Here is a 20,097-nt window from a genome sequence, read left to right on the forward strand (position 1 = left end):
TAGTTGTGTTTTCAATAATAACCATGCTTGGATATTCTTAGATGCAAACTCTTGTACAGTAAATCCTTTAGTGCTTTGAATCTAATTCAAATTCTTTGTTTACAAACATGATGAAAATGTCTGCTTTGGTTCAGGTTTGCTATTCAATAGAATATGCTTTCATTCTGGTTTGCTATCTGAGAGAATATGCTTTGGTTCTGGTTTGCTATTCAATAGAATATCAAGACATAAAAGGTTACAGCATGCCTAGGCAAGTGCCTTGCCCTGCAATATACCACAGAAGCTGGCCAGGCATGGTCTTGGAAGAATTTGGGCCTGCATCATCCTGGTAGCAGATCCAGTATGCTAGCCATCAAGTAGTGTGGCTCATTGATGAAAATGTAAAATAAAGCTCAGTGATGTAATAAATACAAAACATATTCATGTTGTGTTCTATGTTGGGGGAAAGGACTTTTTTGACATGGCATAAGAATATATCCAGCTCTCATTTTAAGATATACCTTTATCACATATCAAACTCACAGTTTCAAGCAAAAAGGAACACAAATATAAAGCCATTTGTGTAATCTGTAATTGTACTGAGAATGATATTTCACTGTGTACAACATGATGTAGCTCCTGCTCACTATCCAGTTCCATTCACAAGGTAATGCAAGAGAACTGTTCATTCCCTTTACTTAAGTGATGTTGTTATGCATATTTCATTTGTACTGAGTGATCGACCTTTGTCCATAATTGATGGTAGGAGTTTGGACCTACCTGACTGATTTCTTTAGTTTGTAACCAAGATATTACATTACTAATTTTTTTTATGATTGTAGATTATATATGATGATTAGTATTAGTAAGTAAATTAAAGATACATGCTTGATTCTGACCCTAGAAGATTCCAGAAACAAATTTTGTTTACAGTTTGATGGAAATTGCCATTAAGATGATCCTCATCTGGGTCCTCTTATAGTGAATTTGGATTTTATGTTAGGGTGATTTATAAAAGAATTACTCATTCCATATCAAAACATCAGTCTTATTGGAATTAATTTAAGTTGTGTTTCAGTTAATAGTTGAGAGAATTATTTATTTAAATTATTTATTTTTTTTAATTACAAAGTGCTACTTGACTTTTGGACTAAATCAATATTTTGGGATTATTGTGAATTAATTTAGAGACATTTTGGATTATATCACTGTGATACATCAAGATTTGTAGCATATCAACACTATTCCAGGCTACTGGTACATCAGCATTTTCAGGATTAATTCAAATACTCTAAACTTCTGAACTGGTGATAAAACCTTTAGGATTATTTGGTATTTAATTAACAATATTGTATGTTATTTTTAAGTTTTCATTATGTATTCTATGAAGATACATTATTTGTTGAATTTTACAATTTTCACTCTTTTATGTTACTTGACTGCTCTGGTGGCCTAGTGGTTAGAATATCCGCCTCGGATGTGGGAGGCTGCATGCTTGAGCCCCAGCTGAGTCATACCAAAGACTTATAAAAATGGTACTAAAAGCTGCCTTGCTTGGTGCACAGCATTAACAGTTTGTGTTAGGTCTAGTCTACATGTTTGCGGCATGATGCCCCAGAGCTAGACAACACTATAAACTGCCACACTGCAGATATCATAGCAGTATGACAGAAAAAAGCTATGTTAAAAATCCAAACCACACACACACACATACCCAAATCAAATATTTCTGTTACTTGGTTTAAGACCATAGAGTCATAACAATGTTGCTACTGATTACTGTTTCATTCATATTGCAATACATGAGCACTATTCAGTCCCGTAGCTCAAGCAATGAAATTTAATAACAATTAATGAATTTGTGCATGTCAATTAAAGCTAGATTTGTTAATCCCACAGCTGGTTTAATCTAGCATTTATATTGGCAATGATCTGAATTTGATTAAGATGTGATTAAATTTTGAGAAGGGTTGAATTTGTTATTTTCATCACTGATCATACCTTACTTGTCATGACCAATTCATGGTACACAATGTAATCTGGAGTGTAACCCATTCCAAACAGTGCACTGGTTGGATGCAAGTGGCACGGCATTCCAGTTCGACAATTCACATATTCTCCTATTCCCTGAAATTAAAAAAGATATGCTGACTGACATAAAATTAGTTGTAACCCTCATAAGCAATTATAGCATTGTTGTATGAACATTTTTGGCCTCCACTTTTTTTTTTTGGGGGGGGGAATTGGTGGTAATTGTAAATTACTCTGTTTTGAAAACTGTAATATGAAAGAAAAACTTCTAATAAATAAATTGCTCTATTTTCTACAAATCATCATGAAAGAGTAGGTTAAGTACTATTATTAAAAATGAAGCAAAATTTCAACTACATGTAAATTTAAATCAATAGCTGAAATCAAAGCAAATATTCTTGAGGTTACCTGTTTAAAAAATTCTTGTTAAAGGCTTACTGAAACTATGTAGTATGGTGTAGAATGAATAAATTAGGTTGTGCTATTCCAAGCATCACTAAATTACCAGTTAAATATTTTTTATGGATGACTCTTCCCTTCAAAAATTTCAAGCAGCCAAATTACCTTTAGTCTTGCAGCTTGATGGAAGTATGAAGAGCAGATACACTTTCGCACGATATCCCAATCACTACTGCATGACACCAGCTCCATTTTCTGTTGGTCCATTATCTCTTTCAACTGCTGCCGCACCTCTCTAACCTATGAAAGAAAGGGCAGAATTTACTATTAGTTGGATCATGTAGATGTAAAGATGGGGAAAGGTGATAAGCTGTTCACCTTCCACTGAAAATAATAATAATGATATAGTTGTTCTTCCTCAACATAAACTTCTCTATAATGAATTCACTTATATGACAAGTGCCAAATTTGCCCCCATATCTCCCCCCAATTTAAATGAAGAGTAATTTGTAATAATGGAATATTTTGTTATTAGAAGCACTGTTTGTTACATATGTTCTGATAGACCACTGTATCAATAATAATAATAATAATAATATCATTATTATTAATGTTGTTGTTGTTATTATTATTATTATTTAAGGGGCCCTCTGTATCTCAGTTTGTAGAGCATGTTACTTGTAATCCAAGATCTTAATGACGCAGGCCTACTTATCATGTTTGATCAAAATCCTATTAAAAATCCAGCCAATGAGATGCAAGATTACAGGTCTCACTCATAATAACAAAGAGTTCATTGAAGAGACTGATGCTTTACTGCCCAAAAGCAATTTCCAGGAATCCAAGACCATTTCTTTTTGATTGCTGAGTATTGAAACCATCTTTGATAATCTTCAGCAAAAACAAGAATTTCAAATTAGCAGCCATGGATGTCAGATGGGTAGCATTTTCAGTCAGGACCAATAAGTTTTGTCAAGGAAACCCCATGTTGATATCACTATCTGTTTCGGAGAAGAATGAAGAAGACTGCCATAGATATTAGGTATCAGACTGACACCATTTCCATCTAGGACTTAACTAGACTTTATAAAAAGTCTTTGGTGAGAGAATAATACATGTACTGATATCACCATTTCCATCTTGGACTAACTAGACCTTATAAGAAGTCTTTGGTGAGGGAATAATACATGTATTGATACCACCATTTCCATCTTGGACTAACTAGACTTTATAAGAAGTCTTTGGTGAAAGAACAATACACGTATTGATATCACCAGCCATCTAGGAGAAGCAGTCATGACAATATCTTCCAAACAGAAATTGTGGTGGTAGTACTGGAAATCAGAATGATACCATTTACATTAATGATCAATTAGACACGACACAAGTTTACATTAATGACTAATTAGACACGACACAAGTTTACATTAATGACCAATTAGACACGACACAAGTTTACATTAATGACCAATTAGACACGACACAAGTTTACATTAATGACCAATTAGACACGACACAAGTTTACACCAATGACCAAATAGACACGACACAAGTTTACATTAATGACCAATTAGACATGAAACAAGTTTACATTAATGACCATTTAGACACGACACAAGTTTACATTAATGACCAATTAGACACAACACAAGTTTACATTAATGACCAATTAGACATGAAACAAGTCTACATTAATGACCAATTAGACACGACACAAGTTTACATTAATGACCACTTAGACACGACACAAGTTTACATTAATGACCAATTAGACATAACACAAGTTTACATTAATGACCAATTAGACACGACACAAGTTTACATTTATGACCAATTAGACATGACACAAGTTTATATTAATGACCAATTAGACACGACACAAGTTTACATTAATGACCATTTAGACACGACACAAGTTTACATTAATGACCAATTAGACACGACACAAGTTTACATTAATGACCAATTAGAAACGACACAAGTTTACATTAATGACCAATTAGATACGACACAAGTTTACATTAATGACCAATTAGACACGACACAAGTTTACATTAATGACCAATTAGACACGACACAAGTTTACATTAATGACCACTTAGACACGACACAAGTTTACATTAATGACCAATTAGACATGACACAAGTTTACATTAATGACCAATTAGACATGACACAAGTTTACATTTATGACTAATTAGACATGACAAGTTTACATTAATGACCAATTAGACACAAATTTACATTTATGACCAATTAGACACAAGTTTACATTAATGACCAATTAGACACAACACAAGTTTACATTAATGACCAATTAGACACAACACAAGTTTACACTAATGACCAACAAGTTTACATTGATGACCAATTAGACACAACACAAGTTTACACTAATGACCAATTACACACAACACAAGTCTACGTCAATGACCAATTAGACACAAGTCTGACATGACCGTTTAAATTTTTGTAATGGCCATAGTATTAGCCATACTGGACACCTTTTCATTCTGGACCAACTATACATTACAATTAATCTTCTGCTGGCCTAGTGGTTAGAGCATCTGCCTCTGATGTGGGAGGCTGTGGATTCGATCCCCAGCCAAGTCGTACCAAAGACTTACAAAAATGGTACTAACAGCTGCCTCGCTTGGAGCTCAGCATTAAGAGGTTAGTGTTAGGACTGGTTGGCCTGGTGTCAGGATAATGTCACCGGGTGGGACATCATGCTACATGTCTGCGACATGATGCCCCAGTGCTAGACATCATCAAAAACTGCCACACTGCAGACATTGTAGTGATATGACTGAAAAACTGTTAAAGCTACGTTAAAAATCCAAATCACACACTCTGGTGAAAGCCTTGTGTTGATATGACCACATCAGCACAAGAAGGAGTAGTAGAAAGAAAATTTCCAAGTCTCTAAATGTTACAGCCAGTTGAACAAAAAATGATATAATTATAGGGTGTTAATCTCTATAGTTTCCAGTTATGTTCTAGGCACCAAGTTTCTGGGGGTAAGGGATGAAACTTGGGCCGAATATTGTCTGCATGAATAAACTGCCTTTCCATGCTCAGCAACTGCACACCCTGGTTCCATAAACAATTCTACAATCATTGTACATATCTACATATCAGCCCCAAAGTTTGAAGTATCTTCAGCCATGTAGGAGGAGCCATGTGACCTCCAATCATGTCACTTGCCTTTAAGCATGTAGGAGTTGTGTAACCACCAATCATATCCCAAGTCTTGAAGCATCTTGAGACATGTTGAAAGAGTAATGACTGCCCAATCATATCCAAATATTCTAAGCATCTTGAACTGTGTGGAAGGAATTGTGTGACATTATGCATCGAGGGACTGAATCATGTAGTCCATGGACATGTATTCCAATAAAAAAATAACAGCATAAAATCATCATAATTTTTTAAAATCGGTATACTAAAACAAAGCCAATAACAATCAAAACCAGTAATAATGGCTGGTCTTTTGTTATACTGGTATTTCGACTTATAAGAGTGTAAAATTAACCCATCAGTTTAATGCTTTCATGGAAACCATAAATGGAAACCCTCATTTTAATGCTTTTATGGAAGCCCTAAAAAAGAAATTGTATGTGAGGGTATCTGATATCTAGAGATAAGCTACAATCAAGTCTTAGTGATGACTGCATCCGTAAATGTAACACATAAAACCATCCAAATTCAAAATTACTGATAGTTCGGAGATTTGAAATGATACTAAGATTATTTGGAAAAACTTAAGTCCTCAAATATTGGTATTCATTTGAAAACTTGCGAAAGCATTATTTAAATTGTGCTGTAATAATTTAATGTTTGCTAAAAATGTTGAAAAATATTCTAAATATTATTAAAATGTACTCTAAATAATCTAATGTTTGCTAAAAGTTTTAAAAAATACTGCAAAAATTTAAAATATGCTGTAAAAAATTTTTATATTTGTTTCTAAATTATCATTTTATATGTCACTAGAGAATTTATATTAATATTTGAAATATTATTTGAGGAACTATTGTGATGATTTCTTTTAGAGCATTCTGTAATGCTTTATCAAGTACTGCTATCAACTAACGATGACCACTATCAGGTCTTATTATTTGTCTAAATTTGACTTTCTTTCTTTGACAAAACAGGCCAGTGTTACTAACATATTTTGTTACTTTGGTAAGATATAAAGTTTTCGTTTGCATCATTAGGGTTCTTTTTTATTTGTATTATTAGTATTGTTAGTTTGTTTCCTATTATTCTATGTTTGTTTGTAATATTATTCTTGTTAGTTTGTTTTTACTATTGATAGTTGTATTATGTTATGTATATTTAATTTGTATTGTTTATTCCTGATGAATTCATGTTATGTATTTCTGCATTTTGTACCTAGCCTTGTCCAAAATCAAGTTAATAGTGTACATAACCAGTGATATTCATTTTGTAAACGACATAATACATAGCTAATATTTCCTTATCATTGAGAATTAAATATTCAGATCATCGACACAAAACAGCAATTATAAATGGTTCACAACAGCCAAGAATACATATCAAGTAGAGTGAAATAAATGGCAACAATAGAACAAAATTATTAATCCAATTTCATGGCATTCATGTCTATGCCCACATCAAATAATGGGCAGCATTACATGGGGGGAGTGTATGAGCATTATAGTGAGGGATCAGTGTTAATATTTATTCTTACCTTTCTCATGGCCTTGATGTGAATGAAGTGTTCATTACACCAGCTGGCTGAATAGCTGAAATTATACAATAAAAATCATCAGTTCTTAATTCCGTCCCAAAAATGAGATACTCCTAATAATCTAATTTACCCCCAAATTACAGTCAAGTCTTCTGATGACTGCTTGGATTTTTATAACACTCTGAGAACAGTCTTCTGAATCCCACTTAAATTGTCCTCGTGTCTATTAAAATGACAGGAACAGCTTATCTTCCCCCAGGTAAAAGAAAAACCTGCAATCCTTGTTGGTCGCATTTTGGCCTGATTGCAATCCTTGTTGGTCGCATTTTGGTCTGATTGCAATCCTTGTTGGTTGCATTTTGGTCTGATTGGCTTAGATCAGTTATCATGTGATGTTTTGATGGTACGGAAATACACATTTGATGGAATGGAAATACACATTTTGACAGTATGGAAATACACATTTTGATGGTATGGAAATAAACATTTTGATGGAATGGAAATACACATTTGATGGAATGGAAATACACATTTTGATGGTATGGAAATACACATTTTGATGGTATGGAAATACATATTTTGATGGTATGGAAATACACATTTTGATGGAATGGAAATACACATTTGATGGAATGGAAATACACATTTTGATGGTATGGAAATACACATGTTGATGGTATGGAAATACACATTTGATGGAATGGAAATACACATTTTGATGGTATGGAAATACACATTTTGATGGAATGGAAATACACATTTTGATGGTATGGAAATACACATTTGATGGAATGGAAATACACATTCGATGGTATGGAAATACAAATTTGATGGTATGGAAATACACATTTGATGGAATGGAAATACACATTTTGATGGAATGGAAATACACATTTTGATGGAATGGAAATACACATTTTGATGGAATGGAAATACACATTTGATGGTATGGAAATACAAATTTTGATGGAATGGAAATACACATTTTGATGGTATGGAAATACACATTTTGATGGTATGGAAATACATATTTGATGGAATGGAAATACACATTTTGATGGCATGGAAATACACATTTTGATGGTATGGAAATACACATTTTGATGGAATGGAAATACACATTTGATGGAATGGAAATACAAATTTTGATGGTATGGAAATACACATTTTGATGGAATGGAAATACACATTTTGATGGTATGGAAATACACATTTTGATGGAATGGAAATACACATTTTGATGGTATGGAAATACAAATTTTGATGGTATGGAAATAAACATTTTCTCAAATATATAAAACTGGAAGGATACAGGTTCACTTAACCATGAGATATACTGAAATGGACATGCTCTAGTGTTTGAACTGATCGGAATACAACATTTTTTATTTCCAACACACAGTCGTAAGTTTTGTATTCTTTTGTTGCTGTCACAATGTCCCTTAAGTCACTAAGTGCCAGTATGAATGATGGATGAAATAGTGTACTTTGATAATTTCATTAATATTTTGACTGATATGTTAAGATTCTATCTACTGTAGTACACTCTACACATAAGCACAGGAAAATGGGTTAAACTGTTTAACTCAAGAAACACAACAGGAAGATTTTAGAGATATGCAGTAAAAATGTTTTAGAGATACACAATAGACAGATTTTAGATTGCAGTAATGGTGTGAAAGTTGATATGCAATATAGGAGATCAATATGAAGGTTAGAGGCTGCATGTTCCAATATCATTTTCTCCCAAGCAAGTTAATGAAACCTATTGCTGTCATAAGGAATGGTATCATTTTTTATTTTTTCAATTTATTGTGCTCATATATTTTTCTATGAATTGCCCAAAAATTTTAAACAATTTTAGCAGACATTTTGGCACTTATCCAGGACCTTATGAACTTTGTCATAAAATTTTGACTTGTTAAAATGCAGTAGCATGGGTACATGCTGCAAACCATGTATGTGTATGTTGTAGTGAGAACAGTGTTATGTACCAAAAACCACAGTATAGTGAGAAAAACTCATGTACTGAACCATGGTACAGAAGTAATGATTGAAAGATAAATTAATAATGTTTAAAATGGAAATAAAGATATAATACTAGGCTTCATGTTGTTTTATTCTGACCCATACTGTCGCCCATTTGAAAGACCAGTTAAAATATTTAATTTTGTCATGGGGTCCATAGTGGTACTGCATTATAATATCCAAAACTGTTATAATGAAGCATTTTAAAGGTAGCTGTACTTGTTTTGCCAAAAATAAATGGGGTATGTCCTTGCTTTATTCACATATAAACAGGAGACTAAAAATTCAATGAATATACAAAAATCATGAAAATCTGATGCTAATTTTAGAAAACTGATTTGTTGATTTCTTGAATAACTCTCAATTGAAGGTGTTCACTGCCTTGATTTCTTGAATAACTTCCATTGTTTTTCTCAACAGAAGGTATTTACTGCCTTGATTTCTTGAATAACTTCCATTGTTTTTCTCAACAGAAGGTATTTACTGCCTTGATTTCTTGAATAACTTCCATTGTTTTTCTCAACAGAAGGTATTTACTGCCTTGATTTCTTAAATAACTTTCATTGTTTTTCTCAATGGAAGGTGTTTACTGCCTTGATTTCTTGAATAACTTCCATTCTTTTTCTCAACAGAAGGTATTTACTGCCTTGATTTCTTGAATAACTTCCATTCTTTTTCTCAACAGAAGGTATTTACTGCCTTGATTTCTTGAATAACTTTCCTTGTTTTTCTCAATGGAAGGTGTTTACTGCCTTGATTTCTTGAATAACTTTCATTGTTTTTCTCAATGGAAGGTGTTTACTGCCTTGATTTCTTGAATAACTTTCATTGTTTTTCTCAATGGAAGGTGTTTACTGCCTTGATTTCTTAAATAACTTTCCTTGTTTTTCTCAATGGAAGGTGTTTACTGCCTTGATTTCTTGAATAACTTTCATTGTTTTTCTCAATGGAAGGTGTTTACTGCCTTGATTTCTTAAATAACTTTCATTGTTTTTCTCAATGGAAGGTGTTTACTGCCTTGATTTCTTGAATAACTTCCATTCTTTTTCTCAACAGAAGGTATTTACTGCCTTGATTTCTTGAATAACTTCCATTCTTTTTCTCAACAGAAGGTATTTACTGCCTTGATTTCTTGAATAACTTTCCTTGTTTTTCTCAATGGAAGGTGTTTACTGCCTTGATTTCTTGAATAACTTCCATTCTTTTTCTCAACAGAAGGTATTTACTGCCTTGATTTCTTGAATAACTTTCATTGTTTTTCTCAATGGAAGGTGTTTACTGCCTTGATTTCTTGAATAACTTTCATTGTTTTTCTCAACAGAAGGTATTTACTGCCTTGATTTCTTGAATAACTGCCATTCTTTTTCTCAACAGAAGGTATTTACTGCCTTGATTTCTTGAATAACTTTCATTGTTTTTCTCAATGGAAGGTGTTTACTGCCTTGATTTCTTGAATAACTTTCCTTGTTTTTCTCAATGGAAGGTGTTTACTGCCTTGATTTCTTAAATAAGTTTCATTGTTTTTCTCAATGGAAGGTGTTTACTGCCTTGATTTCTTGAATAACTTTCCTTGTTTTTCTCAACAGAAGGTATTTACTGCCTTGATTTCTTGAATAACTTCCATTCTTTTTCTCAACAGAAGGTATTTACTGCCTTGATTTCTTGAATAACTTTCCTTGTTTTTCTCAATGGAAGGTGTTTACTGCCTTGATTTCTTGAATAACTTTCATTGTTTTTCTCAATGGAAGGTGTTTACTGCCTTGATTTCTTGAATAACTTTCATTGTTTTTCTCAATGGAAGGTGTTTACTGCCTTGATTTCTTAAATAACTTTCATTGTTTTTCTCAATGGAAGGTGTTTACTGCCTTGATTTCTTGAATAACTTCCATTCTTTTTCTCAACAGAAGGTATTTACTGCCTTGATTTCTTGAATAACTTCCATTCTTTTTCTCAACAGAAGGTATTTACTGCCTTGATTTCTTGAATAACTTTCCTTGTTTTTCTCAATGGAAGGTGTTTACTGCCTTGATTTCTTGAATAACTTTCATTGTTTTTCTCAATGGAAGGTGTTTACTGCCTTGATTTCTTAAATAACTTTCATTGTTTTTCTCAATGGAAGGTGTTTACTGCCTTGATTTCTTGAATAACTTTCATTGTTTTTCTCAATGGAAGGTGTTTACTGCCTTGATTTCTTGAATAACTTCCATTCTTTTTCTCAACAGAAGGTATTTACTGCCTTGATTTCTTGAATAACTTCCATTCTTTTTCTCAACAGAAGGTATTTACTGCCTTGATTTCTTGAATAACTTTCCTTGTTTTTCTCAATGGAAGGTGTTTACTGCCTTGATTTCTTGAATAACTTTCCTTGTTTTTCTCAATGGAAGGTGTTTACTGCCTTGATTTCTTGAATAACTTTCATTGTTTTTCTCAATGGAAGGTGTTTACTGCCTTGATTTCTTAAATAACTTTCCTTGTTTTTCTCAATAGAAGGTGTTTACTGCCTTGATTTCTTGAATAACTTCCATTCTTTTTCTCAACAGAAGGTATTTACTGCCTTGACTTCTTGAATAACTTCCATTCTTTTTCTCAACAGAAGGTATTTACTGCCTTGATTTCTTGAATAACTTTCATTGTTTTTCTCAATGGAAGGTGTTTACTGCCTTGATTTCTTGAATAACTTTCCTTGTTTTTCTCAATGGAAGGTGTTTACTGCCTTGATTTCTTGAATAACTTTCCTTGTTTTTCTCAATGGAAGGTGTTTACTGCCTTGATTTCTTAAATAACTTTCATTGTTTTTCTCAATGGAAGGTGTTTACTGCCTTGATTTCTTGAATAACTTTCATTGTTTTTCTCAATGGAAGGTGTTTACTGCCTTGATTTCTTAAATAACTTTCATTGTTTTTCTCAATGGAAGGTGTTTACTGCCTTGATTTCTTGAATAACTTCCATTCTTTTTCTCAACAGAAGGTATTTACTGCCTTGATTTCTTGAATAACTTCCATTCTTTTTCTCAACAGAAGGTATTTACTGCCTTGATTTCTTGAATAACTTTCCTTGTTTTTCTCAATGGAAGGTATTTACTGCCTTGATTTCTTGAATAACTTTCATTGTTTTTCTCAATGGAAGGTGTTTACTGCCTTGATTTCTTGAATAACTTTCATTGTTTTTCTCAATGGAAGGTGTTTACTGCCTTGATTTCTTGAATAACTTTCATTGTTTTTCTCAATGGAAGGTGTTTACTGCCTTGATTTCTTGAATAACTTCCATTCTTTTTCTCAACAGAAGGTATTTACTGCCTTGATTTCTTGAATAACTTCCATTCTTTTTCTCAACAGAAGGTATTTACTGCCTTGATTTCTTGAATAACTTTCCTTGTTTTTCTCAATGGAAGGTGTTTACTGCCTTGATTTCTTGAATAACTTTCATTGTTTTTCTCAATGGAAGGTGTTTACTGCCTTGATTTCTTAAATAACTTTCCTTGTTTTTCTCAATGGAAGGTGTTTACTGCCTTGATTTCTTGAATAACTTCCATTCTTTTTCTCAACAGAAGGTATTTACTGCCTTGATTTCTTGAATAACTTCCATTCTTTTTCTCAACAGAAGGTATTTACTGCCTTGATTTCTTGAATAACTTTCCTTGTTTTTCTCAATGGAAGGTATTTACTGCCTTGATTTCTTGAATAACTTCCATTCTTTTTCTCAACAGAAGGTATTTACTGCCTTGATTTCTTGAATAACTTTCCTTGTTTTTCTCAATGGAAGGTGTTTACTGCCTTGATTTCTTAAATAACTTTCATTGTTTTTCTCAATGGAAGGTGTTTGCTGCCTTGATTTCTTGAATAACTTTCATTGTTTTTCTCAATGGAAGGTGTTTACTGCCTTGATTTCTTGAATAACTTTCCTTGTTTTTCTCAATGGAAGGTGTTTACTGCCTTGATTTCTTAAATAAGTTTCATTGTTTTTCTCAATGGAAGGTGTTTACTGCCTTGATTTCTTGAATAACTTTCCTTGTTTTTCTCAACAGAAGGTATTTACTGCCTTGATTTCTTGAATAACTTCCATTCTTTTTCTCAACAGAAGGTATTTACTGCCTTGATTTCTTGAATAACTTTCCTTGTTTTTCTCAATGGAAGGTGTTTACTGCCTTGATTTCTTGAATAACTTTCATTGTTTTTCTCAATGGAAGGTGTTTACTGCCTTGATTTCTTGAATAACTTTCATTGTTTTTCTCAATGGAAGGTGTTTACTGCCTTGATTTCTTAAATAACTTTCATTGTTTTTCTCAATGGAAGGTGTTTACTGCCTTGATTTCTTGAATAACTTCCATTCTTTTTCTCAACAGAAGGTATTTACTGCCTTGATTTCTTGAATAACTTCCATTCTTTTTCTCAACAGAAGGTATTTACTGCCTTGATTTCTTGAATAACTTTCCTTGTTTTTCTCAATGGAAGGTGTTTACTGCCTTGATTTCTTGAATAACTTTCATTGTTTTTCTCAATGGAAGGTGTTTACTGCCTTGATTTCTTAAATAACTTTCATTGTTTTTCTCAATGGAAGGTGTTTACTGCCTTGATTTCTTGAATAACTTTCATTGTTTTTCTCAATGGAAGGTGTTTACTGCCTTGATTTCTTGAATAACTTCCATTCTTTTTCTCAACAGAAGGTATTTACTGCCTTGATTTCTTGAATAACTTCCATTCTTTTTCTCAACAGAAGGTATTTACTGCCTTGATTTCTTGAATAACTTTCCTTGTTTTTCTCAATGGAAGGTGTTTACTGCCTTGATTTCTTGAATAACTTTCCTTGTTTTTCTCAATGGAAGGTGTTTACTGCCTTGATTTCTTGAATAACTTTCATTGTTTTTCTCAATGGAAGGTGTTTACTGCCTTGATTTCTTAAATAACTTTCCTTGTTTTTCTCAATAGAAGGTGTTTACTGCCTTGATTTCTTGAATAACTTCCATTCTTTTTCTCAACAGAAGGTATTTACTGCCTTGACTTCTTGAATAACTTCCATTCTTTTTCTCAACAGAAGGTATTTACTGCCTTGATTTCTTGAATAACTTTCATTGTTTTTCTCAATGGAAGGTGTTTACTGCCTTGATTTCTTGAATAACTTTCCTTGTTTTTCTCAATGGAAGGTGTTTACTGCCTTGATTTCTTGAATAACTTTCCTTGTTTTTCTCAATGGAAGGTGTTTACTGCCTTGATTTCTTAAATAACTTTCATTGTTTTTCTCAATGGAAGGTGTTTACTGCCTTGATTTCTTGAATAACTTTCATTGTTTTTCTCAATGGAAGGTGTTTACTGCCTTGATTTCTTAAATAACTTTCATTGTTTTTCTCAATGGAAGGTGTTTACTGCCTTGATTTCTTGAATAACTTCCATTCTTTTTCTCAACAGAAGGTATTTACTGCCTTGATTTCTTGAATAACTTCCATTCTTTTTCTCAACAGAAGGTATTTACTGCCTTGATTTCTTGAATAACTTTCCTTGTTTTTCTCAATGGAAGGTATTTACTGCCTTGATTTCTTGAATAACTTTCATTGTTTTTCTCAATGGAAGGTGTTTACTGCCTTGATTTCTTGAATAACTTTCATTGTTTTTCTCAATGGAAGGTGTTTACTGCCTTGATTTCTTGAATAACTTTCATTGTTTTTCTCAATGGAAGGTGTTTACTGCCTTGATTTCTTGAATAACTTCCATTCTTTTTCTCAACAGAAGGTATTTACTGCCTTGATTTCTTGAATAACTTCCATTCTTTTTCTCAACAGAAGGTATTTACTGCCTTGATTTCTTGAATAACTTTCCTTGTTTTTCTCAATGGAAGGTGTTTACTGCCTTGATTTCTTGAATAACTTTCATTGTTTTTCTCAATGGAAGGTGTTTACTGCCTTGATTTCTTAAATAACTTTCCTTGTTTTTCTCAATGGAAGGTGTTTACTGCCTTGATTTCTTGAATAACTTCCATTCTTTTTCTCAACAGAAGGTATTTACTGCCTTGATTTCTTGAATAACTTCCATTCTTTTTCTCAACAGAAGGTATTTACTGCCTTGATTTCTTGAATAACTTTCCTTGTTTTTCTCAATGGAAGGTATTTACTGCCTTGATTTCTTGAATAACTTCCATTCTTTTTCTCAACAGAAGGTATTTACTGCCTTGATTTCTTGAATAACTTTCCTTGTTTTTCTCAATGGAAGGTGTTTACTGCCTTGATTTCTTAAATAACTTTCATTGTTTTTCTCAATGGAAGGTGTTTGCTGCCTTGATTTCTTGAATAACTTCCATTCTTTTTCTCAATGGAAGGTGTTTGCTGCCTTGATTTCTTGAATAACTTTCATTGTTTTTCTCAATGGAAGGTGTTTGCTGCCTTGATTTCTTGAATAACTTCAATTCTTTTTCTCAATGGAAGGTGTTTACTGCGATAATACCTTAATTATACTGATAGGATTTGAAAACAGAGAGGCAGTCACCCAGTTTGGCTTGATTCCCTCTAGATACAGACGACAAAGGCAAGGGAGTCTATGGTATATATTGCCCTTCTCAACAAGCAAACCAATTAATGATCAGCAAATAGTTTGTGGGAAATATGGTGGAATATACTTAAGTGGTCAGATTAAAAAAAAAATGCTGCTTTCTCTTTGGTCAAAATGATGATTTTGACCAATAAAATGAAATGACATTATTTCTATAACATGCCTAGTGTGCTCATGATATTAATGAAAAAATCACTAATATTGCTGACCTCAGTGTCTCTCAAAAAAGGAAGACATGAATAATGTCGTTCACCTTGTTAGATTGTCAGACTATTGAGATTTGAAACAAAGCTGCTCTCCCTATCCGGGTTCAAAAGAGCAGACTGAAAACAAGAACAAATACAAAAACACATGGTACAAATACTGTAAGCAAGCTATACCAGCCGTGTTTACAATCTGCCTCTCATGTCTTGTGTGAACAGTTATACCCAAGAAGATTTATGTGCTCATCTTACAACACCCGATGATCCTAGAATTGTAAATGTGACATAATCCACAATATGGACTGCTGATATTTATTTAGTGAGAGAGAGTTTCTAGGTCCTTAAGATCTGACTATTATTTTATTTGGACGCAAACTTAACTCCAAGATGGTATATCATGTAGAAAATCAACATTGTTCACAATGACAATGCATCTACATACTGTTCAGCAGGTGGTCTCCGCCAAAATAAACTTTTAGCAATTTTGGTATCTCATGCTGACATCATGAAAATAAAATCCCACCAGAATTTACTCTCCAATAAAATAATGTCGCCAAAACTTAGCAAAAAATGCAGTGAAACAGTCTTCAATTTTGCTCATGATGTTGTTGTTGTTGTTGTAGGGTTTAACACCATTTTTCAGCACAAGATAGGCTATACATGGCGGCCAGTATAACTGGTGGAGGAAGAACCCTGGAAAACCCCGGGAAGAACCACCGACCCACGATAAGCTACTGGCAGGCTTTCTCACGTACCAATGTTAGCCGAGGCTGAGACTCGAACTCATGCAGACAGAGGTGAGATGGCAGTGATCCATAACGGTGAGCGCTTTAGACCACTCGGCCACTCGGGGCCCCAATTTTGCTCATGAAAATGCTTCTGAAAATCTTCATGCATACAATGTATACTCACTTCTAAGTCACCTTTAACTACAAACAATATAGATCCTAATCTTCTTGAGCATAATGCTCTGGCAGATCAAGGTTGGTTGTTCTTCTGATTAGTCTAAGGAAACTGGGTCTACGCAGTTTGCAGCTGAACTCAACTTATAACCAAGTATAGATAGTATATGGTTATAAGATTACTTAGAACAATGCCATGCATGAGTCACCTGCTCCATTGTGCCATAATCCAACAGAGGCCCAAGTGGGCCTGATATGACTCATGCTGACCATTTAATTAAAAAGGCTTATGTAGTATCGTAAAAATACAATTATCGTAAATTAACTTCTAAACTTTATATCGTATTGATTTCATCTATTTAACTACGTCCTGATCAAAATTAGCTCAAAAGGTCTCCTGCTCAAAGCACAGCCTCCAGCTCAAAAGGCCTCCAGCTCGAAAGTGAAGTCATCAAAGGTCTTGACCAATTTACCAAGTTTTATTGAAACTGGATGAGAAATATCATCTTTAGGTCTAAGGATGTAACAAGTCCAGCTAATAATGAGATGATAGGTTTCTTATTAATATAACCTATATCTGAAGTCTGTTCAAAATCAGATAAAAAAAACATATGGCTTCTTGAATGGCAGCAAGCTTAGAAAGATCACCATAATTAATATGCATAGGTTCTGTTCACTGTCCAAAGATCTTGATGATACAAGACTTAATTCTGATCAAAATTTATCTAAATTACAGCTTTTAGAATGATATTAGTCTCTGCTAATCAGGTACAAGATCACTTCACTAACAAATGGATCTGGGGCCCCAAGTGGCCGAGTGGTCTAAAGCGCTCTCTGTTACGGATCACTGCTATCTCATCTCTGTCTGCGTGGGTTAGAGTCTAGGATTTGGCCTATGTGGGTATGTGAGAAAGCTTGCCAGTAGCTTCTCGTGGGTCAGTGGTTCTTCCCGGGGTTTTCCCGGGTTCTTCCTCTACCATTAATACTGGCCGCTATACATAGCCTATCGTGTGCTGAAAAATGGTATTAAACCCCAGAACAACACCAACAACAACAACAAATGGATCTTGCCCATTAACAAGGATGTCAAAGATTTGGATAAAGTGTATATTCCAAGTTTTATCAAAATCAGATCAGAAACATGACCTCAGAGTGGTCACAATCTCACCAGAATCAAGATTACCTCATTAATATGATTACCTCATTAATATGTATGGATCTCAGTCATTATCAAAATCATCCAAAATTGTTGTTGTTGTTGTTGTTGTAGGGTTTAACACCATTTTTCAGCACAAGATAGGCTATACATGGCGGCCAGTATAACTGGTGGAGGAAGAACCCTGGAAAACCCCGGGAAGAACCACCGACCCACGAGAAGCTACTGGCAAGCTTTCTCACGTACCAGCGTTAGCCGAGCCTGAGACTCGAACCCACGTAGACAGCTCCAAAATTATAATGATACAAATCCATGTATCAAATTAAATCAGAAATATGATTTCCAGAAATGCAGAAAGCTCAACCAAATAGATCAAACATCACCTAATAAATATGTGTGGATCTCACTCATTATCAACTTAGTCTGAGCTCTTCAGGATATAAGCATATATTTCAAGTCCAACTGAAAACAACATAGACCTCGATCTGCCATCTTTTGATACATTAACAGATTGGGATACGTGTTCTTTGTTCTACTGATAACTCTTAACAAACGTCATAGATCCAGATCTGTTGGTGTATTATGCAACAGCAGATCTGAGTGTGCAGTTTGCAGCTTGCAGTTGGACTTCTAAGTGAGTACAGGCGGTAACTAATCAGGTAAAGTCTTCCTTGTTTGTAAACATGTCTGAAAGCATACATGTAAACGTGTCTGAAAGCAAACAGCACTGGCTACCTGCAATGAAGATTGTTGATCTCCATTTAGTATGCAATAAATTCATTGATTGCCTATTGAGTTAACTGTTCAGATCCTTCCTAAACATTTCTAGAATGATCCTTGGTGTAAACAAATGAATAACCACTTATGAAAAGGACCAGGTAAAAACAAGTACAGCCATTACTTGCAGGTAAGTGGGGTACAATTGCAAACAACATAGACCCTTATCTAACATGCATAATGCGTTGATAGACCAGGGTCTATGTTGACTGTCAGCACATTATGCAACATCAGATCTGGTTTTTTGCAGTTTATAGTTTTACCCAATTGATAAGAATATATACAGCAGGAGAATAAAGATATCTCAGTCATGTGACTGAGAAATCTAGCTGATTTGCTAATCATACTTTTCTTATCTCAGTCTTATTGTCTCAGCCATATTGTCTCTATTGTGGTATCCATGCACTAGGAACTAATTTTAAAAAAGAAGAAACCCTTGTTGTCTCCTGCTGAGTATGACAGAATTATTATAAAATCAAAGAACATCAACAAATATATAACAAAAAGAACTTCACTCATAAAGGTCTCTCCAGCTTTGATAACATATCCTAAAAAACATTTTGACACACACACACACACACACACACACACACACATACACACACACACAGAGTCCAGCTATTTGGGCAGAGATCATAAATGAAAGCATATCATATAACCCGAAACTGCAGAGACATCAGATCTGGTTTTTTGCAGTTTATAGTTTTACCCAATTGATAAGAATATATACAGCAGGAGAATAAAGATAATCTCAGTCATGTGACTGAGAAATCTAGCTGATTTGCTAATCTTACTTTTCTTATCTCAGTCTTATTGTCTCAGCCATATTGTCTCTATTGTGGTATCCATGCACTAGGAACTAATTTTAAAAAAGAAGAAACCCTTGTTGTCTCCTGCTGTGTCTGACAGAATTATTATAAAATCAAAGAACATCAACAAATATATAACAAAAAGAACTTCACTCATAAAGGTCTCTCCAGCTTTGATAACATATCCTAAAAAACATTTTGACACACACACACACACACACACACACACACACACACACACACAGAGTCCAGCTATTTGGGCAGAGATCATAAATGAAAGCATATCATATAACCCGAAACTGCAGAGACCATCAGTGCTTAATAAACTACTTAAATTCTCAAAATCCTCAATGTTGGTCATAACACATCATCAACTTAAATCCTCCCTGTTGGAGATAACACACCATCAAATTTATACTTAAATCCTCCCTGTTGGCCATAACACACCATCAACTTTATACTTAAATCCTCCCTGTTGGCCATAACACACCATCAACTTTATACTTAAATCCTCCCTGTTGGCCATAACACATCATCAACTTTATACTTAAATCCTCCCT

The 20,097-nt window shown here is 33.8% G+C and overlaps 2 protein-coding genes across 2 annotated transcripts in view; one reads left to right on the top strand and one right to left on the bottom strand.

Annotated features, from left to right (window-relative positions):
• Nucleotides 1-20,097, bottom strand: part of LOC149779947 (pre-mRNA-splicing factor ATP-dependent RNA helicase PRP16-like) — a 180,314-nt gene that overhangs the window by 13,978 nt on the left and 146,239 nt on the right. The window contains exons 21-23 of the mRNA XM_089936642.1: nt 7,127-7,181; nt 2,575-2,709; nt 1,981-2,106 (exon numbers count right to left, since the gene is read on the bottom strand). Coding sequence (XP_089792768.1) covers nt 1,981-2,106; nt 2,575-2,709; nt 7,127-7,181 — 316 coding nt within the window. The remainder of the gene's footprint in view (nt 1-1,980; nt 2,107-2,574; nt 2,710-7,126; nt 7,182-20,097) is intronic.
• Nucleotides 18,730-20,097, top strand: part of LOC149779948 (uncharacterized) — a 50,968-nt gene continuing 49,600 nt past the window's right edge. Inside the window, exon 1 of the mRNA XM_089936646.1 lies at nt 18,730-18,858. The gene's annotated coding sequence lies outside the window, so the exon portion shown is untranslated. The remainder of the gene's footprint in view (nt 18,859-20,097) is intronic.

The sequence above is a fragment of the Sinohyriopsis cumingii genome, chromosome 16, assembly GCF_028554795.1.
Source record: "Sinohyriopsis cumingii isolate HCF-2022 chromosome 16, ASM2855479v2, whole genome shotgun sequence".
Classification (NCBI taxonomy): Eukaryota; Metazoa; Mollusca; class Bivalvia; order Unionida; family Unionidae; genus Sinohyriopsis; species Sinohyriopsis cumingii.